The sequence below is a fragment of the Paralichthys olivaceus genome, chromosome 3 (genome assembly GCF_024713975.1).
Source record: "Paralichthys olivaceus isolate ysfri-2021 chromosome 3, ASM2471397v2, whole genome shotgun sequence".
NCBI lineage: Eukaryota > Metazoa > Chordata > Actinopteri > Pleuronectiformes > Paralichthyidae > Paralichthys > Paralichthys olivaceus.
The window spans coordinates 1,315,594-1,341,776 of NC_091095.1; the positions used below are offsets into that span (position 1 = coordinate 1,315,594).

At 41.5% G+C, this 26,183-nt stretch overlaps 1 protein-coding gene and 1 long non-coding RNA gene across 3 annotated transcripts in view; one reads left to right on the plus strand and one right to left on the minus strand.

Moving 5' to 3' along the window:
* Window positions 1–226: 226 nt before the first annotated feature.
* Window positions 227–8,249, plus strand: LOC109643456 (interferon-induced protein with tetratricopeptide repeats 1B-like). Its single transcript, XM_069522727.1, has 2 exons — window positions 227–1,234; window positions 2,521–8,249. The coding sequence occupies exons 1-2, from the start codon at window positions 1,230–1,232 to the stop codon at window positions 3,818–3,820; spliced, it is 1,305 nt and encodes a 434-aa protein (XP_069378828.1). The 5' UTR covers window positions 227–1,229; the 3' UTR covers window positions 3,821–8,249.
* LOC138407287 (uncharacterized) overlaps window positions 2,973–26,183 on the minus strand; it is a 121,121-nt gene continuing 97,910 nt past the window's right edge. The window contains exons 5-6 of one of the 2 annotated variants that reach the window (XR_011240732.1): window positions 15,645–15,770; window positions 2,973–3,105 (exon numbers count right to left, since the gene is read on the minus strand). This is a non-coding gene — a long non-coding RNA (uncharacterized lncRNA). Of the gene's footprint in view, window positions 3,106–11,587; window positions 15,771–26,183 lie in introns of those variants that run through there. The other variant, XR_011240731.1, reaches the window with a different exon arrangement.

Consider the following 26,183-nt stretch of genomic DNA (forward strand, 5'->3'; position numbering starts at 1 on the left):
CTGTAGCATCAACACTGCTGAGCTCATCACCGCCACCTACAGGACAGATGTTTAACTACAATAGGTCTCATTCATTCTGCTGACTGATTTAGAGTTTTTTTATTACATTTTCTTCTTATGTATCATATTTTATTTCAATATTATATATATATATATATAAATTATAATTTTAATAACTTAATTTATTCATTTGATTTTGTTATTTATTAACATTGTGCAACCAGCTCTGCTCCCAGTAGAACTACACACACCTGTTATGGACTTTAACTCTATTAATTGTGCAATATTCTTTCTCTCTATGTAACACAATGGTTCATGTGCAATCCAGTCACTGTACATATTGTTCTTGTTTTTACACGGTATATACCAGTTTCTGTTCCATTCATATTTTTCTATATTTTTTAATTTTCCTTACACTTAAGTATTGCATGTTACTTATTTATTTCTGATGCCTATTTTTGACTCTTGCATCTTGTTTAAAAAATAAAAAACATCGTTATACAACTTATAGAGTGGAAATAAAGATGGAAGAAGAGGCTCCACTATCGAGAAATAAAGCCAAAATATCTTGGATACGAGCACTCAACGAGAAGTGAGAGACTGTGGCCTTATGGTAATAATACCAATAACTTTATTTGTATAGCACTGATTTAAACAAGGTTACAAAGTGCTTCACAAAATGAAAATAAAAGGTAACAACATGCACATAAAACCTTGTTTTGTATATGATTTGTGTGATTTTATTTTACATGTGTTGTGTGTTTTGATTTCACCCCACAACCTGGAGAATCAACCACAAGAGTAACTGAACCTGTTGTCTTCGCTCACAGCTGTTGGTTGGTTGAATTAACAGTGATACAGCTTTTTACATGTGGAGGACTACAGATGTTATACACACACTTCCTGTTTACAATTGTACATACGTGCCCAGTGTATGCGAGTGGTCACGTGACATGTGTTTCCAGGTGTGATCGTATGGACAAGGATTAAAACTGAATCAGAGCCTAAACGCTGGTGTGGAATCTTTGAGATGAACTTCCTGGAAAAATCTAGAGAGACGGTTATCTGAGCTCGAAGCAGACGTACTGTATATACCTGGAAACAAAAGTCCAATTCCAGCACAATTCTCTGTTTACAGCAGCATAAAAGTTGAACATTAATGGTTTTATGATGCTGCACCCAGAGACGCAGTGAACACAGAGGAGAAAACTACTGAGTCCTGCTGGACGATGAGGTGAGTCAGTGCTTAGTTCTATAGTTGTATCTATAATCAATAATCAATGACGTGACTAAATTGTTAAATATCATGGATCCAAAGTTACTGACTTCCTCATAGACCTTTTATTTCTTTACATTCCATTTTTACATTTATTCCTTTCCTTCTGTCCTTCACTTCTCTCTCTTCAGTTTCATTCCCTTTCTCTCCACCTTGCTGCTTTCTTAATCTACTCCCTCCTTCATTTTATCCACTTATTCGGTTTCTGGAGCACAACTTGTCTGCTCCTTCTTTCCTGACTTCATCTTTTCTTTGTTTATTCCTTATTTTCAGTTTTCTGTCTTTCCCCACTTTGCTGAGCCATCCCTCCTTCAACCCTCTCTTAATCTCCATTTCCTCCGCTGGCCCAATGCACCTTTGAGCCCCTTTTTCTTTATTCCTTGCTTAAGTCCCTTTTATTTATTTATTCTCTGTTTATTCACTCCCGTACTTTCTTTTCCTCCCTTGTTTTAAAGAAAATGTAAAGTTGTTAAAGCTGAGGTTGGCTGTAGCAACAAAACCATAAACTTGACACCTGTAAGAAATGCGTTTCCTCATCTGTTCCTTATTCAATGTTTCAATGTTTCCTTGCTTCCCCTTTCATTCGTTGTCTCTTACTTTCTCCTCATCCTGTTTTTTTAGCTTCTTTGGTCTACACCTCTCATGATGTGCTTTCATCCTCCATTTATAGAATCTATATTTTTCACCCTACTTCATCTTCTCCGTCCTTCATTTTCACCTGCAATGTTTTCAGACATGAACTCTGGAAGATATCAGCACATGGACTGGAGTTCATCTTCCACATCTTAAGCAGCAGCCCCTGTTTTTTTTAACATTTTGCTTGCCACACCTTTACCTCTTTGAAAAATCAGTCATGTAAAAGAAAAACAGGCAACACCCAATGTTCTTAAAACAAAGAGGTTGACTTTCCTTATCAACCAGAAATACAAAATAAAACCTGATTGCAGTTTGGAATGTAAGTGACACTTGTGTTGGGGAGGAGTCTGGAGCTCTGCCATGCCATGTGGCTGTGCCCTGATAGATTCACTGTACAATAGACGCATTGTATCTCAAGCAGATGCAGAAAAACTAAAAAGGGTTTTTTGTGGGCAAGTTTTTCCTCACTCGAACCGAGGGTCTAAGGACAGAGGGTGTCACTACCTGTACAGATTGTAAAGCCCTCTGAGGCAAAATGTGTTTTGTGAATTTGGGCTATACAAATACAATTTGATTACATATTACTCCTCGTTTTCATTCTCCATCAGTGCTGCTCAGAGTGACACGACACTGGAGGACAGACTGGGGGCGCTGCAGTGCCACTTCACCTGGGATCTGGACCCCAGCAGGTCCAAACTTTTTCGTATCAGGGACAAGCTGCAGGACATCGGCACAGAGGAAGGATACAAGTGGCTGGGTCACATTTACAACCTGCAGGGGTACGTCCACTTCCAGCTGGGGTCCATCAAAGAAGCCAGAAGTTTCTTCAGCAGAGCCGCGGAGGCCTTCAGGCAAATAAGAAACACTGTCTCAGACGAGGGTCCCTGGCTGGTGGTGACCTACGGGAACCAGGCCTGGCTGCACCATCGTCAGGGAGAACAAGCAGAGAGTCTGGCTTGTCTGTCAAAGGTGGACGGCCTGATGACTGAGCATCCAGCGCAGGAGGAGCTGCATCCGGAGATCTGTGCTGAAAAAGCCTGGACTCTGATGAAGTTTAGCAGAGAAAAAAAGCTTCTGGCTGCTGATTACTTCCAGAGAGCCATCAGGATGCAGCCGGACATGGTGGAGTGGCAGACCAGCCACGTGTTGGCATTAGCAAACACCTTTAAACACTCCAACCTGAGGGCGGACATCTGGGAGAAAATGAAAATCGCAAAGGATCATGATCCAGAGAACTTGTACCTTGCTGCTCTCTACCTTGAGGCATGCACCAGGAAAGGACAAAAAGTAGAAGATGAAGCTCGTGCGTTGGCCCGGAGGGTTTTGAGAAAGCCTGTTAGCAGCTACAGTGGAATCAAACCACTACTAAGGCTATACGCAATTCACGTATCTATGGATGAAGCTATTGATTTGGCAGAGGGGGCTCTAGAGAGGCATCCAGACGAACGCTACCTGAAAAGATGTGCTGCAGTCTGTTACAAAATGAAAATCATTCTGGACAGGGACAGTCCCCTGGAGCACTGCGTGGTCGACAGAGCGATTAGTCTCTACAGGGAGGTGATTTCTCTTTACCCCGATTCTTCACTCAAAAGAAAAATATCTCTTGCGACCATATACGCACAGTCAAATCACAGCCAGGCGGCAGCTGAGCAGATTTATGAGGAGCTGCTAGACAGTGACCTGGACCCTAAAGGAGCACAGATGCTTTACAACTGCTACGCAAAACATTTACATTTCATTCAGAAGGAGAGCCACAGGTCGATAGAATACCACATGAGAGCAGCAGCGATACCACAACAATCTTTCTATCGTGACAACAGCATCGGTATTCTGGAGCGGATTAGAGAAAGAAACAGAAACAGGATGTGCAGAGAAATAGGGGAGTTTTTGGCAAACCTGAAAATCTAGGAGCCTGAATGAAGAAGACGGGACGTTAATGCATCAGTGGATATGAAGGCTGTTGTTCAAACAATGTGGTTTTTCTCATTAACTATCTCACAGTTGAAAATTATAAACAATACGTTTGTTCTTTTGATCTAAACCTTCCAGTTGTGTTTTATTTGTTTCAATGTAAACTAAAGTTAAATTATTCACTTGACCAATAGATTAGGTATAATTTGTGCATTCCTGAAAATGCGTTATAGTTAGATGCTGGTTGCCACCTGCGTTAAAATAGAAGGGAGCAGACCCACTGAAGAAGCAGAAAGTGGGATGGTCAGCAACAGACTTGGAAGTAATTGGAAGTAAGAATGAGCAAAGTTTGGAAGGAAAGAACTGTTTTTTTCAAACTGTGAGTGATCAGTGTTAACTGCACATCTTCCCAGGCCTATTGTGTTTCAATAATGACACCTTAGGGTTGGCTGTAGTCTGATTGATGTGATAGATGAGTCACAATAGAAGCTGCAGCTAAAAGAAGGCAATACAAAAACAATGTGAAGTATGTGTTGGAAAAACACCACCTACATTCCTATTTTTGATTTTTAAAAAGCCTGACAAATAAAAGAATGGTGAATCAATAGGTGTGGCAATGTTGCTAAAGAACATCAACTGAAGAACACATCACAGGATGGCGGACAATCCTATGTCCATTGTTCTTTAACCAGTCTGTACTGGTATGACACTAAATCATGATTTTGAGGTCAACAGCAAAATTGAACTCTGGAATTTGAGCCTGACAATTCACAGCTGCCAATTTTCACACCAAACCTAAAATAAACACCGGTGTCTGGTCACATTAATTACAGCTTTGTGCGTAAATAGAACAGGAGCTTTGTTAATTGACATGTCTGTTTAACTACGATATGCAATTATATCTGATGTGAGTCAAGTCAGTTTATAAAAAAGTTGGGACCATGTACGCAGATGGTCAGACCTCGGTTTCAGCTGCAGTGCATATGTGGATACCCGTACCTCTTTTACACCAAAATTAGTATTAATGTGCAGGTTTTATAAAAGGAATCCACCTCTTTTGTTCGGACAAAAATTTGGTTTGTTAATCTGGACTGTGGTCCGAGGAACATTCACACCTGATACACAAAAGGCCCTTTATGAAATCAAATATACATTTCGTAGATCTGGATATTCCCTTAAATCTGCATTTAATTACACACAAAAATAGAAATATCAGTCCCCTAAACAAGTCAGATTTTTTCATCGAAATACAAAAATGATTCCATGAGAATTAAATAAGTTATGAAAATCCCTATCACATAATATCAAGGAAAAAGGAAAAATAAATCCTGATTCAGATCCACACCAAATGTAAAGAGTTCATTTCTGACCATCGTCCAACCATCTTCCCTCCAAGCAACATGGTCAATCTGTAAAATATATTTCTTATAATCCTGCCGACTAACAGACAGACAAACAAAAAAGACAAAGACATAACCACCTCGGTGGAAGTAATGAAGAATGACATCATTACATCATCATTGTATTCACCTGTAATTACACTCCTTGACGTGTTCTGACACAAACATTGTGTGACCAAGGTAAAAACAATGTCACATATGTGAACTGTGTTTGTGTGTTATATCTATCGATAGATATATAGATACATATTGATGTCTAGATACTTAAATGATCCAGAGGAAATGTAGGTCTATGTTTTATGATTTTGGTTTTTGTTGCACAATCCTAAACAGGTAAACACTGACGAAGGTAAACTAGGTGTGTTTAGTTGTGTTGACGTGTTTTCCTATGTGACAAAAGAGAGACTGACAATTTGAATGATCACTCTGTAAAAATAGAAACACGCCCAATCCCTGAGATATTCAGACATGTATCAGTCATAAACGTGTTCAACACCTGTAGAGTATATAAAGTGCCTCTGTGCTGATGAGAGGTCGTATAAGGAATCTGCTCAACTCACCTGTTCATCATGATGAAGCTGCTTCTTTCTCTGACTCTCATCTGGGTGCTCTCCAGCACAGGTAACTAATTATCTCTACAATACTGATTCAGCAGCTACAACAGAACTTCTTTTAAATCTACTTTGAAATATTTGAACATTAATATATTCACCAGCTGTTTGTTCCACTTAAAAGAAGTCATTTAATATCCTTGAAAATATAAGGAGGCTTTATTGATCCTCAGAGGAGAAATTCATAAGCTACAGTACAGCAGTACAAGAAACAGACTGAACAGGTAGGAGACAGATCAAATAATTTAGAGTCATGTATGTAGTGTCTATTGTTATTGAAGTTACAACCTATATGTCTGAAACTCCTTTTGAACAACAGTAAGAAGATCTTTGAGCCTTTATCAACCACAGTTTAGATGAGATCATCATGTCACTGACGAGTTGTCTCCACATTGCAGGTGAAGCACTTATGTGTGAAACTTGCACAAATGCTGACTGTTCAAACACAACATCAAGTCCATGTCTCACGATGTGTATCACAGCTTCCATTCAAGGTAAACTTTCTACAAGTCATCTGTTACTTTCCAGTGAAATACATGTACTGCAAAGTGACGTGTGCTTTCCATCACCATTAACAAACTGCACTTTGACTCTGCAGCCGTTTCATCTGGGATTCCTGGACAACAAATCTACAAGGCCTGTGCACCCCCCCCCCCTGTGTCTATCACCAGGCCCTCAGACATTTTCAGTTAACTTGGGTATTGAAAGTGCACTAGCAAGTGCTACATGCTGCACCACAGACAACTGCAACTCTGTCACTCTGTCTTGTAAGTAGATGTAGATGAATATCTAATGAATCTGCAGCCTTCTTCTGACATGTTCTATTTTTAATCCATAGCACGTCCATCTTCTCTCTTCCTCTAATCAATAGAATCATGTTTTGTCTGTTTCAGACCCTACAGTTCCAGCAGCTAACAGTCTACTGTGTCACTTTTGTGACCCCATCACCTCTGATTGCAGCAATTCATTACCATGTAAGGGAACAGAGGATCGCTGCTTTCAAGCCAGTGGTAAGTCTTCTTCTTATATACTGCATTTAAACAAAGATTACTTCAAACCTATTCTACTACCTTTGAGTATCTTTAACATATTCATACTAAAGACTGAAGATACATTTACTCATGTACTAAACGTTTAAAGCACTTTTAATTAAATCTGTATCATCTGTGTTATTCTGTATTTATGATCCAGAACATTAGAGAATAAAAACAGACTTTTTACTGCCTCATGTCTTTTTATGAAACGTTTACTTTCTCATCATTTTAAGATCATCATAATGTTTTAGATTTAAAGAGCACACAGGAGATAAAGTAGTTAACATTACTTCCATCTTGACCAGTTGACCAAACTATTGATTATTTCTCACTTCATCTGTTTGTTATTTTACATCCTGGAACTCAACTTGATTATAAAACTCTCTAATTCTTAATTTACTAAGAAAGTGAAAAGCAGAAAATTATAACATTTGACAAGTTGAAAGAATTTTTGCTCAGTTTGAGAGTTTCTTTGATTCCAAAACGATGTAAATGAACAATTGAAAACTTTAATTCTTAGTTTTGATGATCATTGAACTAAGAAATGGTTCCAGCTTTGAAAACATGAGATAAATGCTGCGTAACAACAAACACTGAGCTAAATCGATCACTGAGTAAGATTTAGTGCAACATTCTGACTGACGTGAACGTGTGTTTAAATTGTGGACTTGCTTCTTTCACTGAGACAGTAACTTAACATCAGACTGAAACACAGTGTGTTGCTGCCCTGTGCTGGTTGAATGTTTCAGACCTGTCTCACCTCTGAAAACACCCAGTATAGTTGAAGGGTGTGGTTGGACTTGATCACAAATATTCTCTGTTGAACATGTGAGAAGATAAAACTGTGAAATCAGTGATGTCACTAGGTCCTGAAGTACACTTGTACATGTCAGTACTAAGGTGTGATGTTAAACTACTGCACGACTGTAACTATGGCAACAACTGATGTTAAACTACTGTCATCAAAATAAATTTCCTCATGAATTCAAGTTACTCTTAAAGTGAAGAATTCTCTCTGAAGTTATTCAACTAACAAACCTACAATTGTGATTTCATCTTTAGTGACAAATGGGGTCATCACTTCTCCAGCCTTTGGATGTGCATCTTCAAATCTGTGTGCAGCTGCTTCCATCCTGGGGGAGCTGCCTTTCATGCAGAATGTTGGTTCCATTGCCAGTGGACCAGCCTGTTGTGAGACTAGTTTGTGTAACACTATCACAACTACAACTACTGCCCCAACAACAACTAGTGCCCCAACAACAACTATGGCCCCAACTACAACAACCACTGCCCCAGCAACTACAACTATTGCCCCAACTACAACAACTACTGCCCCAACTACAACTACTGCCCCAACAACAACTAGTACCCCAACAACAACTATGGCCCCAACTACAACAACCACTGCCCCAGCAACTACAACTATTGCCCCAACTACAACAACTACTGCCCCAACTACAACTACTGCCCCAGCAACAACAACCACTGCCCCAACTACAACAACTACTACCCCAACTACAACTACTGCCCCTACTACAACAACCACTGCCCCAGCAACAACAACCACTGCCCCAACTACAACTACTACTACCCCAACTACAACTAGTGCCTCAACAACAACTATGGCCCCAACTACAACAACCACTGCCCCAGCAACTACAATTACTGCCCCAACTACAACAACTACTGCCCCAGCAACAACAACTACTGCCCCAACTACAACAACCACTGCCCCAGCAACTACAACTACTGCCCCAACTACAACAACTACTGCCCCAACAACAACAACTACTGCCGCAACTACAACTACTGCCCCAACTACAACTACTGCCCCAACAACAACTACTGCCCCAACTACTACAACTACTACCCCAACTACAACTACTGCCCCAACTACAATAACTACTGCCCCAACTACAACAACCAATGCCCCAGCAACAACAACCACTGCCCCAACTACAACAACTACTACCCCAACTACAACTACTGCCCCTACTACAACAACCACTGCCCCAGCAACTACAACTATTGCCCCAACTACAACAACTACTACCCCAACTACAACTACTGCCCCTACTACAACAACTACTACCCCAACTACAACTACTGCCCCAACTACAACAACTACTGCCCCAACTACAACAACTACTACCCCAACTACAACTACTGCCCCTACTACAACAACTACTACCCCAACTACAACTACTGCCCCAACTACAACTAGTGCCCCAACTACAACAACCAATGCCCCAGCAACAACAACCACTGCCCCAACTACAACAACTACTACCCCAACTACAACTACTGCCCCTACTACAACAACCACTGCCCCAGCAACTACAACTATTGCCCCAACTACAACAACTACTGCCCCAACTACAACTACTGCCCCAGCAACAACAACCACTGCCCCAACTACAACAACTACTACCCCAACTACAACTACTGCCCCTACTACAACAACCACTGCCCCAGCAACAACAACCACTGCCCCAACTACAACTACTACTACCCCAACTACAACTAGTGCCCCAACAACAACTATGGCCCCAACTACAACAACCACTGCCCCAGCAACTACAATTACTGCCCCAACTACAACAACTACTGCCCCAGCAACAACAACTACTGCCCTAACTACAACAACCACTGCCCCAGCAACTACAACTACTGCCCCAACTACAACAACTACTGCCCCAACAACAACAACTACAGCCGCAACTACAACTACTGCCCCAACTACAACTACTGCCCCAACTACAACTACTGCCCCAACTACTACAACTACTGCCCCAACTACAACAACCAATGCCCCAGCAACAACAACCACTGCCCCAACTACAACAACTACTACCCCAACTACAACCACTGCCCCAACTACAACAACTACTACCCCAACTACAACTACTGCCCCAACTACAACAACTACTGCCCCAACTACAACAACCAATGCCCCAGCAACAACAACCACTGCCCCAACTACAACAACTACTACCCCAACTACAACTACTGCCCCTACTACAACAACCACTGCCCCAGCAACAACAACCACTGCCCCAACTACAACAACTACTACCCCAACTACAACTACTGCCCCAACTACAACAACTACTACCCCAACTACAACTACTGCCCCAACTACAACAACCACTGCCCCAACTACAACTACTGCCCCAACTACAACAACTACTGCCCCAACTCCAACAACTACTACCCCAACTACAACTACTGCCCCAACTACAACAACCACTGCCCCAACTACAACAACCATTGCCCCAACTACAACTACTGCCCCAACTACAACAACTACTACCCCGACTACAACTACTGCCCCAACTACAACAACTACTGCACCAACAACTACAACTACTGCCCCAACTACAACAACTACTGCCCCAACTACAACAACCACTGCCCCAGCAACAACAACCACTGCCCCAACTACAACAACTACTACCACAACTACAACTACTGCCCCAACTACTACCCCAACTACAACTACTGCCCCAACTACGACAACCACTGCCCCAACTACAACTACTGCCCCAACTACAACAACTACTGTCCCAACTACAACAACCATTGCCCAAACTACAACTACTGCCCCAACTACAACAACTACTACCCCAACTACAACTACTGCACCAACAACAACTACTGCCCCAACTACAACAACCACTGCACCAACTACAACAACTACTGCTCCAACTACAACAATCACTTCCCCAACTACAACAACTACTGCCTCAACAACAACTACCGCCGCAACTACAACAACTACCGTCCAAACTACAACAACCACTGCCGCAACTACAATAACCGCCCCAACTACTACAACCACTGACCCAACTACAACAACAACTGCCCCAACAACAACTACCGCCGCAACTACAACAACTACTGCCCCAACTACAACAACCACTGCGCCAAAGACAACAACTACTGCCCCAACTACAACTACCGTCCAAACTACAACCACTGCCGCAACTACAATAACCGCCCCAACTACTACAACCACTGCCCCAACTACAACAACCACTGCCCCAACTACAACAACTACTGCCGCAACTACAACAACCACTGCACAAAAGACAACAACTACTGCTGCAACTACAACTACTGCCCCATCCACAACAACAACTGCCCCAACTACAACTAGTGCCCCAACTACCACAACTAGTGCCCCATCTACAACTACTGCCCCAACTACAACAACTACTGCCCCACCTACAACAACCACTGCCCCAACTACAACAACCACTGCCCCAACTACCTCAACAACTGCCCCAACTACAACAACCACTGCCCCAACTACAACAACTACTACCCCAACTACAACTACTGCCCCAACCACAACAACAACTGCCCCAACTACAACTACTGCCCCAATTACAACAACTACTGCCCCAACTACAACAACTACTGCACCAACAACTAAAACCACTGCCCCAACTACAACAACCACTGCCCCGACTACAACCACTGCACCAACAACAACAACTACTGCCCCAACTACAACAACCACTTCATCAACTACAACTAATGCCCCAACTACAACAACCACTGCAACAACAACAACCACTGCCCCGACTACAACCACTGCCTCAACTACTAATACTGCCCCAACTACAACTACTGCCTCAACTACTACTACTGCCCCAACTACAACTACTGCCCCAACTACAACAACCACTGCAACAACAACAACTACTGCCCCAACTACAACTACTGCCCCAACTTCAACAACCACTGCCCCAACTACAACCACAGCCTCAACTACAACAACCACTGGCTGAACTACAACAACCACTGTTCCAACTTCAACAACAACTTCCCCAACTTCAACTACTGCCCCAATTACAGCAGCTGCCCAAATATCAAGTACAACTGCTCCTTCTACAACAATCTCCAACCCAGCAACGCCGACAGCTGAAACAACTACTGCCCCAACTACAATAACCAGTGCACATACTTCAACAACCACTGGCCCAACTACAGCAACAACCACCGCCACAACTTCAACAACCATTAACCCAATGACTACAACTACTGCACCAACTACAACAACCACTGACCCAACCTTAACAACCACTTCCTCAACTTCAACAACCACTGCCCAAACAACAACAACAACCACTGCCCCAACTACAACAACCACTGCAACAACAACAACCACTGCCCCAACTACAACTACTGCCCCAACTACAACAACTACTGGCCCAACTTCAACAACCACTGCTCCCACGACAACAAACACCACCCCAGCAATTACAACCACAGCCTCAACAACAACAACAACTACCCCAACTACAACAACCACTGGCCGAACTACAACAACCACTGTTCCAACTTCAACAACAACTTCCCCAACTTCAACTACTGCCCCAATTACAGCAGCTGCCCAAACATCAAGTACAACTGCTCCTTCTACAACAATCTCCAACCCAGCAACGCCGACAGCTACAACAACCACTGCCCATACTACAACAACCAGTGCACAAACTTCAACAACCACTGGCCCAACTACAGCAACAACCACCGCCACAACTTCAACAACCATTAACCCAATGACTACAACTACTGCACCAACTACAACAACCACTGGCCCAACTTCAACAACCACTGGACCAACTTCAACAACCACTGGCCAAACTACAACAACCACTGAAACAACAACAACCAATGCCCCAACTACAACAACCACTATCCCAATCACAGCAACTTCATCAACTACAACAATCAATTTGCCAACAACAACAACAACTTCCCCAACTTCAACTACTGTCCCAATTACAGCAGCTGCCCAAACGACAACTACAACTGCTCCACCTACAACAATCTCCAACCCAGCAACGCAGGAAGCTACAACTTCAACCACTGCCAATGACGCCTGTTGTGTCAGAATGGGAATGCTGCATCTGCTGATTGGACTCCTTGTTTTCATCCTATTTTAGAGCTCAGAACAAAAATGGATGAACCTGGAAGGACTCTGAGAGAACCTTTAGAAGTCTGGTCTGTGGTTTATCTTTGACTGGTAGTTACACAGGTTACAAAATAAATACTTAGGCAAAAGGGGGAAGTGTCTGAGTGAAGTGAGTGAAGTCGGCACCAATGAAATACAGACACGCACACACAACTTTAACTTAACTTTAATCTAATTTATTAGCCTTAATTTAAGTGGAACATAAATAGTTTCACACATATTAATACCAATGTTACTCAGTACAGGTACAAGATTCTAATCATATTCACAGCCAGTGACAGTTTTCTTACAATTAGTGTTAGTTCCTGGTTACAAGGCACAAAGCAGTGCCCTCTGAAGACAAAACAAATCTTCACGATTACATTTACACAAACATGTATTGTGTCTTAAGATACCAGGGAAAATATTATTACTTTAATATACGGCTACACATTGTAAGACCAACGGAGGAAATCTGTATTTTTTTATCAGCAAAGTTCTTGGGAAAGTTTACACATACAATATATGTCAATAATATAGAAAATAAAATACCCTTGTTTCTTTTAATGCTCTTAATTTATATATTTATTGTTTTTCTTCAGACTTTACTCATGGCGAAAATGTAGGAAAATACTTGTTGTGGTTACTCTTTTGTATATGACACAAATTGTGCTTTCACATTTGATGAAGGCCACAAAAGATGGAAATGATGATAAATGTGTGTTATTACACAAAAGAAGAAAATATTTACTGCGTTATATGTTGTAATCATTCACTAAAACTACTGGAAAAAACAAGGTTCTTTCTGCTGTCAATCTTCTTTCTGATAATTTCATATCGGGACCATCTTCATCAAATACCAAAGGTTAAGTTTTCCCAGCTGCTTTAGTGGAGAAACCATTTCTATTCTACATGTGGACATAAATACAGTATTTACATAAAAGTTATTGAGCATGTTAATCTTAATGTTTATGACACTGCAGCAGGATGTGTCACAAGCCTCTTTCTGTCCTTGTGCAAGATAAACTTCCAAACCTATAACATTTGGTGTGGACCATATTAGTGATGATAAAACTATAAATTCTCTAACTCCCTCGTCCTCGTCCTCCTCCACTGCTGGACCCACAACATCCACTACTGGAAACTTTAACTTAGCAGTTGGAGTGTGAACTGTATCACCAGTTTTGTTTTCATCTCCTTTAAAAACCTCCGCACAAATTCAATTTCTATTTGTCTTGATTTGAAATATTATTTTTATTATATTATTATTAACAGTCACTGAAAAAAGTAAAGATGTGTTTTCTGTGTGTGACCCAGTTGCTAAATTGATGATAACATTGTTTGGTGTATTGCAGTGAGTGTTCAGCTAATAATTAAATTCTCCTTTTTAAAATCTATTACAGAAAGCATGTATTTGTAATAGAAATTTTTATGAAATAACATTTGGTGTTTTGACTTGAGATGTGTAACAGACAGTTACTCACTGTTGAATAATGTGAATATTTTACACAGGCTCCTTTAAAAGCCTTTCACCGATCACTAAAATGTATGTTTGGCAGGGGAATGGAACACATCCAGCTGATGCAGTAACTTAAAACAGACACAGAGGGGCAGGAGTGGACAAAGAAAAACAGGGTGGATGAGAGAGAGAGTCATCACATCAATGTTTACACCTTTTGTGAAGCACTTTGAAACTTTGTAAAGAAAAGTGCTGTATAAATAAAGATGGCTATTGTTATTATCATGATCATTATTATTATGGTTATTGTGGTTATTAATATTATAATTATTGTTGTTATTATTATTATTAGCATGATGATTATCATCATCATCATCATCATTATTATTCGTAGTATTATTATCAGTATGATTAGCCTATAACATGACTAAAAGTATTTGTACATCCAGTTGATATGTCTTTGTGAGGCTGCAACACTTTCTTAGAGGAAGAGTAAAGAAGAAAGACATTGTGCATGGACTAATATATATAATAAAATATATGCTGGCTTATTCTTTATTGATTCTGCATATTCTGTCTTTGGTGCAGCCTATGATTTGACATTTGACTTGAGACGAACCTGGAGGAATGGATGTCACTGAATTCAGACACAATTCACCTTTAACTGGGAATTTTACTGGGTTAGCAAACAGTTAAGGTAAATAAAGAGCGTTTTTATTCATTCTGCCCTCGCTCCTCTCATCTCTCTTCCACAAGCACAATGCATGATGGTACATATTGATCAGTTAGTGACTACTAACTATTTTTCATGGTGCATAATGGGAAAGCATAAGTGCATGGGGAATATAAAAAACGGTTTGATTTTCACCTGTTTGTTTCCTGCTGTGCCTGAAACCTTATTTTATTTAATTTTTTTCTGTCACATTGTTCTGACACAACTGGTAAATGTGCTGTCAAGGTGTGATCTCTTGTGTTGAAAGGGCACATGCAAGAATTTAGGGATGAATGTAATGACGCACTTTAATTGGCTTTGTTACAATCGCACTGAATGCACAGACTGGTTTAGAAAGAAAATCATCTTGAACATATTTGTGAATCTTGCATAAGGATCATAATAAAACAGGTGTGGCAGCTTCTCAAAAGCATTTAATTATATTTATCAACCTGTCCCTGAAGTATTTATTTCTACATTCATACTTGTTTTATCTCTTTGTGGTTGTGTCCTATTTGCTTCACTTTAAAGTATTTTGTGTGTTTTGTGTATCTTTAAGCTATTCTGCGGATCAATTCTTGCTAGTTTTTTGTCTCTGTGTTGTCATTTGATTGACTTTGCAAGAAGAAATATTAACACTCACTTGACACAGAGGTTCTGGACCAGGGTCCCCCGTCACTCTTTCCATCCATGCTGTCTGTAAATCCAGTGTTTTCTTATTTTAACACAATCTCAGTGTCTTCACAGCAGCAACTAGTCTGCTGTCAACCTGTGCAGGAAAGGAGATGAAATAATATTTCAGACAGTATCTGAAACATGAAGCAGTACAGTTTTAACACAACACCACAAACCTTTATTTGAAGTTTCCTTTAAGTAGTTTCTAATGTTAAGTCAGCAGCTGCTGAGGTTGTTGCAGGTGATTGTTAATCCTGCTGTAACACTAGTTCCACAAGAGTGAATATAGAGACGATGGGTAAAATCACGGTGCATCTATGGGCAGCACTTTTTCTATGAGGGAAAATTCAGGGTTCAGTATCTCGCCCAAGGACACTTCGGCAAGCAGACGGGGAACACTTCCACTTCAGCTTCCAAAAGTGAAAATTAAATATTTCCCATTGTTTACGCTGTTTGGGCGTCCTCACACAGAAACAGTTCCCACCCATGGAAACATGTCACATCATTTATTACCTGAAGAAGAACATACTTTTGACTTCTAAAGGCCTGAGATATAAATAGAGAGGCTGTGGCATCAACTCAACAACAGCAGGTGTGGTAATGCTGCTAAAGAACATCAACAATACAGCACAACACACTGTAGAGAACAATGTGTTTATTTATCTGAGCAGTTTCATGATTTTCACGTCAACAGCAAAAAAAACTAAATAGAATCTGAGTCTGAACTAATTCCCAGCAGCCATCTTGACATGGAGTCACATTGAGTCTCTGCAGAACAAGAGCTTTACCAATTGAAATGTCTGTTTGACTGTTTCATGTCACGATGTCTCCAGGTCTATTATCCTGGAAAACATCACAACCAAAGTTACACTGATGTAAAAATGAGTCTACAAGAGAACAAACATGTTAATGCACATTCAACAGAACAGAGCACTGAAATATAAACTTCGGACTCACCCTCACATCAACCTTTCATATAGACAATAGTGTTAGAGATACATTCATGGCCCATTATTACTCTTTGTGTTAAAACACTCATCAGTTGTTAGGACCTGATCAGTACATGAAGTTTGCTTAGTGTCTGTCTGAATCGCTCCCTCTCCTCCTGTGATGTGAGTGCACACAATGCTATTTTTAATGTACTTACTTGATTCTTATTCTGGGTTTGTTCCCTCGTGGTTGATACACTTGGTGTAAGTCGCTTTGGATAAAAGCGTCAGCTAAATGAACTGTAATGTAATGTACCATGTTTTGTTGTTGTTGTTAACTTATATGGTTTTGAAATATCTTTCTTAAGGATTCTTGTTCAATGCACTTTTTTGTTGCTTTGAGCTCTATTCTTATTGAGGGTCTTTGAGAACTAGGCCACAGTAGGAAGGCCCACCTTATTTATTTTAATTTGTTAACAACCTAGGAGTGTAGTTGCCTGGTTCAAAATAAAAAGTTTGCTAAATGTAACTTGATTGTGATTTTCCCCTTTTTGCAAGCAAATAAAAAAAGAAGGGTCTACTTGAATCATCATACTGGAGAAATCTGTGCATTAAGGGTTTAATTTAACATCTGTAGAGTGATTTAGAGGACACTTCATAATATCGAGATATATATCATGTATCAGGATACAGTCTAGAAATATAGCATATATATAATATATTCGATTTAGGCCATATCACCTAGCCCTTTTTGAAAAGACTTCTTAAACACAGTTTGACAATATCTTTGTGCCTAATCACAACCCTAACCCATATTCACCTTAGAGTGAATAACTCTGCGCTGCTTGCTCGAAACATGCTGAAATTCGGTGTGGTTGTGTGGCACGCTACCCTTTACTAATCATGAAATGCCCAAGTCTCTAGGACTTTCAGGAAAAAAGTTATTCAAAAATATCTCGTACTTTTTTTTATAGATTTGGTGGTTTCACCATTTCCGAAGGTCGTAGAAGCTCGGGGATGGTCCCAATGGATCGGGCATAGCCACATTAGTGGAGATGCAACCAACTTCCAAGTCTCTATGACCTTCAGAAAAAAAGTTATTGAAGAATATCTTGAACTCCTATAGGTTTTCATTCCTAACCCTAACCCTAATCACAACCCAAAAATGTAACACTAATCACAACCCTAACCCTACCCCTTCCAAAGGTCGTAGAAGCCTGCGGGTGGTACCAATGGAACGGGCATAGCCACATTAGTGGAGATGGAACCAACTTCCATGTCTCTATGACCTACAGAAAAAAAGGTTATTGGAGAATATCTTGACCTCCAACGGGTACTCCTCCCTAACCCTAACCCTAATGGCAACCCTAACCCTAACCCTAATGGCAACCCTAACCCTAACCCTAATCACAACCCTAACCCTAATGGCAACCCTAACCCATATTCACCTTAGAGTGAATAACTCTGCGCTGCTTGCTCGAAACATGCTGAAATTCGGTGTGGTTGTGTGGCACACTACCCTTTACTAATCATGAAATGCCCAAGTCTCTAGGACTTTCAGAAAAAAAGTTATTCAAAAATATCTCGTACTTTTTTTTTAGATTTGGTGGTTTCACCATTTCCAAAGGTCGTAGAAGCTCGGGGATGGTCCCAATGGATCGGGCTTAGCCACATTAGTGGAGATGGAACCAACTTCCAAGTCTCTATGACCTTCAGAAAAAAAGTTATTGAAGAATATCTTGAACTCCTATAGGTTTTCATTCCTAACCCTAACCCTAATCACAACCCAAAAATGTAACACTAATCACAACCCTAACCCTACCCCTTCCAAAGGTCGTAGAAGCCTGCGGGTGGTACCAATGGAACGGGCATAGCCACATTAGTGGAGATGGAACCAACTTCCATGTCTCTATGACCTACAGAAAAAAAGTTATTGGAGAATATCTTGACCTCCAACGGGTACTCCTCCCTAACCCTAACCCTAATGGCAACCCTAACCCTAACCCTAATGGCAACCCTAACCCTAACCCTAATCACAACCCTAACCCTAATGGCAACCCTAACCCATATTCACCTTAGAGTGAATAACTCTGCCTTGCTTGCTCGAAACATGCTGAAATTCGGTGTGGTTGTGTGGCACGCTACCCTTTACTAATCATGAAATGCCCAAGTCTCTAGGACTTTCAGGAAAAAAGTTATTCAAAAATATCTCGTACTTTTTTTTTTAGATTTGTTGGTTTCACCATTTCCGAAGGTCGTAGAAGCTCGGGGATGGTCCCAATGGATCGGGCTTAGCCACATTAGTGGAGATGGAACCAACTTCCAAGTCTCTATGACCTTCAGAAAAAAAGTTATTGAAGAATATCTTGAACTCCTATAGGTTTTCATTCCTAACCCTAACCCTAATCACAACCCAAAAATGTAACACTAATCACAACCCTAACCCTACCCCTTCCAAAGGTCGTAGAAGCTCGGGGGTGGTACCAATGGAACGGGCATACCCACATTAGTGGAGATGGAACCAACTTCCAAATCTCTATGACCTACAGAAAAAAAGTTATTGGAGAATATCTTGACCTCCAACGGGTACTCCTCCCTAACCCTAACCCTAATGGCAACCCTAACCCTAACCCTAATGGCAACCCTAACCCTAACCCTAATCACAACCCTAACCCTAATGGCAACCCTAACCCATATTCACCTTAGAGTGAATAACTCTGCCTTGCTTGCTCGAAACATGCTGAAATTCGGTGTGGTTGTGTGGCACGCTACCCTTTACTAATCATGAAATGCCCAAGTCTCTAGGACTTTCAGGAAAAAAGTTATTCAAAAATATCTCGTACTTTTTTTTTTAGATTTGTTGGTTTCACCATTTCCGAAGGTCGTAGAAGCTCGGGGATGGTCCCAATGGATCGGGCTTAGCCACATTAGTGGAGATGGAACCAACTTCCAAGTCTCTATGACCTTCAGAAAAAAAGTTATTGAAGAATATCTTGAACTCCTATAGGTTTTCATTCCTAACCCTAACCCTAATCACAACCCAAAAATGTAACACTAATCACAACCCTAACCCTACCCCTTCCAAAGGTCGTAGAAGCTCGGGGGTGGTACCAATGGAACGGGCATACCCACATTAGTGGAGATGGAACCAACTTCCAAATCTCTATGACCTACAGAAAAAAAGTTATTGGAGAATATCTTGACCTCCAACGGGTACTCCTCCCTAACCCTAACCCTTATGGCAACCCTAACACTAACCCTAACCCTAACCCTAATGGCAACCCTAACCCTAACCCTAATCACAACCCTAACCCTAATGGCAACCCTAACCCATATTCACCTTAGAGTGAATAACTCTGCGCTGCTTGCTCGAAACATGCTGAAATTCGGTGTGGTTGTGTGGCACACTACCCTTTACTAATCATGAAATGCCCAAGTCTCTAGGACGTTCAGGAAAAAAGTTATTCAAAAATATCTCGTACTTTTTTTTTTAGATTTGGTGGTTTCACCATTTCCGAAGGTCGTAGAAGCTCGGGGATGGTCCCAATGGATCGGGCTTAGCCACATTAGTGGAGATGGAACCAACTTCCAAGTCTCTATGACCTTCAGAAAAAAAGTTATTGAAGAATATCTTGAACTCCTATAGGTTTTCATTCCTAACCCTAACCCTAATCACAACCCAAAAATGTAACACTAATCACAACCCTAACCCTACCCCTTCCAAAGGTCGTAGAAGCTCAGGGGTGGTACCAATGGAACGGGCATAGCCACATTAGTGGAGATGGAACCAACTTCCAAGTCTCTATGACCTACAGAAAAAAAGTTATTGGAGAATATCTTGACCTCCAACGGGTACTCCTCCCTAACCCTAACCCTAATGGCAACCCTAACCCTAACCCTAATCACAACCCTAACCCTAATGGCAACCCTAACCAATATTCACCTTAGAGTGAATAACTCTGTGCTGCTTGCTCGAAACATGCTGAAATTCGGTGTGGTTGTGTGGCACGCTACCCTTTACTAATCATGAAATGCCCAAGTCTCTAGGACTTTCAGGAAAAAGGTTATTCAAAAATATCTCGTACTTTTTTTTTTAGATTTGGTGGTTTCACCATTTCCGAAGGTCGTAGAAGCTCGGGGATGGTCCCAATGGATCGGGCTTAGCCACATTAGTGGAGATGGAACCAACTTCCAAGTCTCTATGACCTTCAGAAAAAAAGTTATTGAAGAATATCTTGAACTCCTATAGGTTTTCATTCCTAACCCTAACCCTAATCACAACCCAAAAATGTAACACTAATCACAACCCTAACCCTACCCCTTCCAAAGGTCGTAGAAGCTCGGGGGTGGTACCAATGGAACGGGCATAGCCACATTAGTGGAGATGGAACCAACTTCCAAGTCTCTATGACCTACAGAAAAAAAGTTATTGGAGAATATCTTGACCTCCAACGGGTACTCCTCCCTAACCCTAACCCTTATGGCAACCCTAACCCTAACCCTAACCCTAATGGCAACCCTAACCCTAACCCTAATCACAACCCTAACCCTAATGGCAACCCTAACCCATATTCACCTTAGAGTGAATAACTCTGCGCTGCTTGCTCGAAACATGCTGAAATTCGGTGTGGTTGTGTGGCACGCTACCCTTTACTAATCATGAAATGCCCAAGTCTCTAGGACGTTCAGGAAAAAAGTTATTCAAAAATATCTCGTACTTTTTTTTTTAGATTTGGTGGTTTCACCATTTCCGAAGGTCGTAGAAGCTCGGGGATGGTCCCAATGGATCGGGCTTAGCCACATTAGTGGAGATGGAACCAACTTCCAAGTCTCTATGACCTTCAGAAAAAAAGTTATTGAAGAATATCTTGAACTCCTATAGGTTTTCATTCCTAACCCTAACCCTAATCACAACCCAAAAATTTAACACTAATCACAACCCTAACCCTACCCCTTCCAAAGGTCGTAGAAGCTCAGGGGTGGTACCAATGGAACGGGCATAGCCACATTAGTGGAGATGGAACCAACTTCCAAGTCTCTATGACCTACAGAAAAAAAGTTATTGGAGAATATCTTGACCTCCAACGGGTACTCCTCCCTAACCCTAACCCTATGGCAACCCTAACCCTAACCCTAATCACAACCCTAACCCTAATGGCAACCCTAACCCATATTCACCTTAGAGTGAATAACTCTGCGCTGCTTGCTCGAAACATGCTGAAATTCGGTGTGGTTGTGTGGCACGCTACCCTTTACTAATCATGAAATGCCCAAGTCTCTAGGACTTTCAGGAAAAAAGTTATTCAAAAATATCTCGTACTTTTTTTTTTAGATTTGGTGGTTTCACCATTTCCGAAGGTCGTAGAAGCTCGGGGATGGTCCCAATGGATCGGGCTTAGCCACATTAGTGGAGATGGAACCAACTTCCAAGTCTCTATGACCTTCAGAAAAAAAGTTATTGAAGAATATCTTGAACTCCTATAGGTTTTCATTCCTAACCCTAACCCTAATCACAACCCAAAAATTTAACACTAATCACAACCCTAACCCTACCCCTTCCAAAGGTCGTAGAAGCTCGGGGGTGGTACCAATGGAACGGGCATAGCCACATTAGTGGAGATGGAACCAACTTCCAAGTCTCTATGACCTACAGAAAAAAAGTTATTGGAGAATATCTTGACCTCCAACGGGTACTCCTCCCTAACCCTAACCCTAATGGCAACCCTAACCCTAACCCTAATCACAACCCTAACCCTAATGGCAACCCTAACCCATATTCACCTTAGAGTGAATAACTCTGCGCTGCTTGCTCGAAACATGCTGAAATTCGGTGTGGTTGTGTGGCACGCTACCCTTTACTAATCATGAAATGCCCAAGTCTCTAGGACTTTCAGGAAAAAAGTTATTCAAAAATATCTCGTACTTTTTTTTTTAGATTTGGTGGTTTCACCATTTCCGAAGGTCGTAGAAGCTCGGGGATGGTCCCAATGGATCGGGCTTAGCCACATTAGTGGAGATGGAACCAACTTCCAAGTCTCTATGACCTTCGGAAAAAAAGTTATTGAAGAATATCTTGAACTCCTATAGGTTTTCATTCCTAACCCTAACCCTAATCACAACCCAAAAATGTAACACTAATCACAACCCTAACCCTACCCCTTCCAAAGGTCATAGAAGCTCGGGGGTGGTACCAATGGAACGGGCATAGCCACATTAGTGGAGATGGAACCAACTTCCAAGTCTCTATGACCTACAGAAAAAAAGTTATTGGAGAATATCTTGACCTCCAACGGGTACTCCTCCCTAACCCTAACCCTTATGGCAACCCTAACCCTAACCCTAATCACAACCCTAACCCTAATGGCAACCCTAACCCATATTCACCTTGGAGTGAATAACTCCGCGCTGCTTGCTCGAAACATGCTGAAATTCGGTGTGGTTGTGTGGCACGCTACCCTTTACTAATCATGAAATGCCCAAGTCTCTAGGACGTTCAGGAAAAAAGTTATTCAAAAATATCTCGTACTTTTTTTTTTAGATTTGGTGGTTTCACCATTTCCGAAGGTCGTAGAAGCTCGGGGATGGTCCCAATGGATCGGGCTTAGCCACATTAGTAGAGATGGAACCAACTTCCAAGTCTCTATGACCTTCGGAAAAAAAGTTATTGAAGAATATCTTGAACTCCTATAGGTTTTCATTCCTAACCCTAACCCTAATCACAACCCAAAAATGTAACACTAATCACAACCCTAACCCTACCCCTTCCAAAGGTCGTAGAAGCTCGGGGGTGGTACCAATGGAACGGGCATAGCCACATTAGTGGAGATGGAACCAACTTCCAAGTCTCTATGACCTACAGAAAAAAAGTTATTGGAGAATATCTTGACCTCCAACGGGTACTCCTCCCTAACCCTAACCCTATGGCAACCCTAACCCTAACCCTAATCACAACCCTAACCCTAATGGCAACCCTAACCCATATTCACCTTAGAGTGAATAACTCTGCGCTGCTTGCTCGAAACATGCTGAAATTCGGTGTGGTTGTGTGGCACGCTACCCTTTACTAATCATGAAATGCCCAAGTCTCTAGGACTTTCAGGAAAAAAGTTATTCAAAAATATCTCGTACTTTTTTTTTTAGATTTGGTGGTGTCACCATTTCCGAAGGTCGTAGAAGCTCGGGGATGGTCCCAATGGATCGGGCTTAGCCACATTAGTGGAGATGGAACCAACTTCCAAGTCTCTATGACCTTCAGAAAAAAAGTTATTGAAGAATATCTTGAACTCCTATAGGTTTTCATTCCTAACCCTAACCCTAATCACAACCTAAAAATGTAACACTAATCACAACCCTAACCCTACCCCTTCCAAAGGTCGTAGAAGCTCGGGGGTGGTACCAATGGAACGGGCATAGCCACATTAGTGGAGATGGAACCAACTTCCAAGTCTCTATGACCTACAGAAAAAAAGTTATTGGAGAATATCTTGACCTCCAACGGGTACTCCTCCCTAACCCTAACCCTATGGCAACCCTAACCCTAACCCTAATCACAACCCTAACCCTAATGGCAACCCTAACCCATATTCACCTTAGAGTGAATAACTCTGCGCTGCTTGCTCGAAACATGCTGAAATTCGGTGTGGTTGTGTGGCACGCTACCCTTTACTAATCATGAAATGCCCAAGTCTCTAGGACTTTCAGGAAAAAAGTTATTCAAAAATATCTCGTACTTTTTTTTTTAGATTTGGTGGTTTCACCATTTCCGAAGGTCGTAGAAGCTCGGGGATGGTCCCAATGGATCGGGCTTAGCCACATTAGTGGAGATGGAACCAACTTCCAAGTCTCTATGACCTTCGGAAAAAAAGTTATTGAAGAATATCTTGAACTCCTATAGGTTTTCATTCCTAACCCTAACCCTAATCACAACCCAAAAATGTAACACTAATCACAACCCTAACCCTACCCCTTCCAAAGGTCATAGAAGCTCGGGGGTGGTACCAATGGAACGGGCATAGCCACATTAGTGGAGATGGAACCAACTTCCAAGTCTCTATGACCTACAGAAAAAAAGTTATTGGAGAATATCTTGACCTCCAACGGGTACTCCTCCCTAACCCTAACCCTTATGGCAACCCTAACCCTAACCCTAATCACAACCCTAACCCTAATGGCAACCCTAACCCATATTCACCTTGGAGTGAATAACTCCGCGCTGCTTGCTCGAAACATGCTGAAATTCGGTGTGGTTGTGTGGCACGCTACCCTTTACTAATCATGAAATGCCCAAGTCTCTAGGACGTTCAGGAAAAAAGTTATTCAAAAATATCTCGTACTTTTTTTTTTAGATTTGGTGGTTTCACCATTTCCGAAGGTCGTAGAAGCTCGGGGATGGTCCCAATGGATCGGGCTTAGCCACATTAGTAGAGATGGAACCAACTTCCAAGTCTCTATGACCTTCGGAAAAAAAGTTATTGAAGAATATCTTGAACTCCTATAGGTTTTCATTCCTAACCCTAACCCTAATCACAACCCAAAAATGTAACACTAATCACAACCCTAACCCTACCCCTTCCAAAGGTCGTAGAAGCTCGGGGGTGGTACCAATGGAACGGGCATAGCCACATTAGTGGAGATGGAACCAACTTCCAAGTCTCTATGACCTACAGAAAAAAAGTTATTGGAGAATATCTTGACCTCCAACGGGTACTCCTCCCTAACCCTAACCCTATGGCAACCCTAACCCTAACCCTAATCACAACCCTAACCCTAATGGCAACCCTAACCCATATTCACCTTAGAGTGAATAACTCTGCGCTGCTTGCTCGAAACATGCTGAAATTCGGTGTGGTTGTGTGGCACGCTACCCTTTACTAATCATGAAATGCCCAAGTCTCTAGGACTTTCAGGAAAAAAGTTATTCAAAAATATCTCGTACTTTTTTTTTTAGATTTGGTGGTGTCACCATTTCCGAAGGTCGTAGAAGCTCGGGGATGGTCCCAATGGATCGGGCTTAGCCACATTAGTGGAGATGGAACCAACTTCCAAGTCTCTATGACCTTCAGAAAAAAAGTTATTGAAGAATATCTTGAACTCCTATAGGTTTTCATTCCTAACCCTAACCCTAATCACAACCTAAAAATGTAACACTAATCACAACCCTAACCCTACCCCTTCCAAAGGTCGTAGAAGCTCGGGGGTGGTACCAATGGAACGGGCATAGCCACATTAGTGGAGATGGAACCAACTTCCAAGTCTCTATGACCTACAGAAAAAAAGTTATTGGAGAATATCTTGACCTCCAACGGGTACTCCTCCCTAACCCTAACCCTTATGGCAACCCTAACCCTAACCCTAACCCTAATGGCAACCCTAACCCTAACCCTAATCACAACCCTAACCCTAATGGCAACCCTAACCCATATTCACCTTAGAGTGAATAACTCTGCGCTGCTTGCTCGAAACATGCTGAAATTCGGTGTGGTTGTGTGGCACGCTACCCTTTACTAATCATGAAATGCCCAAGTCTCTAGGACTTTCAGGAAAAAAGTTATTCAAAAATATCTCGTACTTTTTTTTTT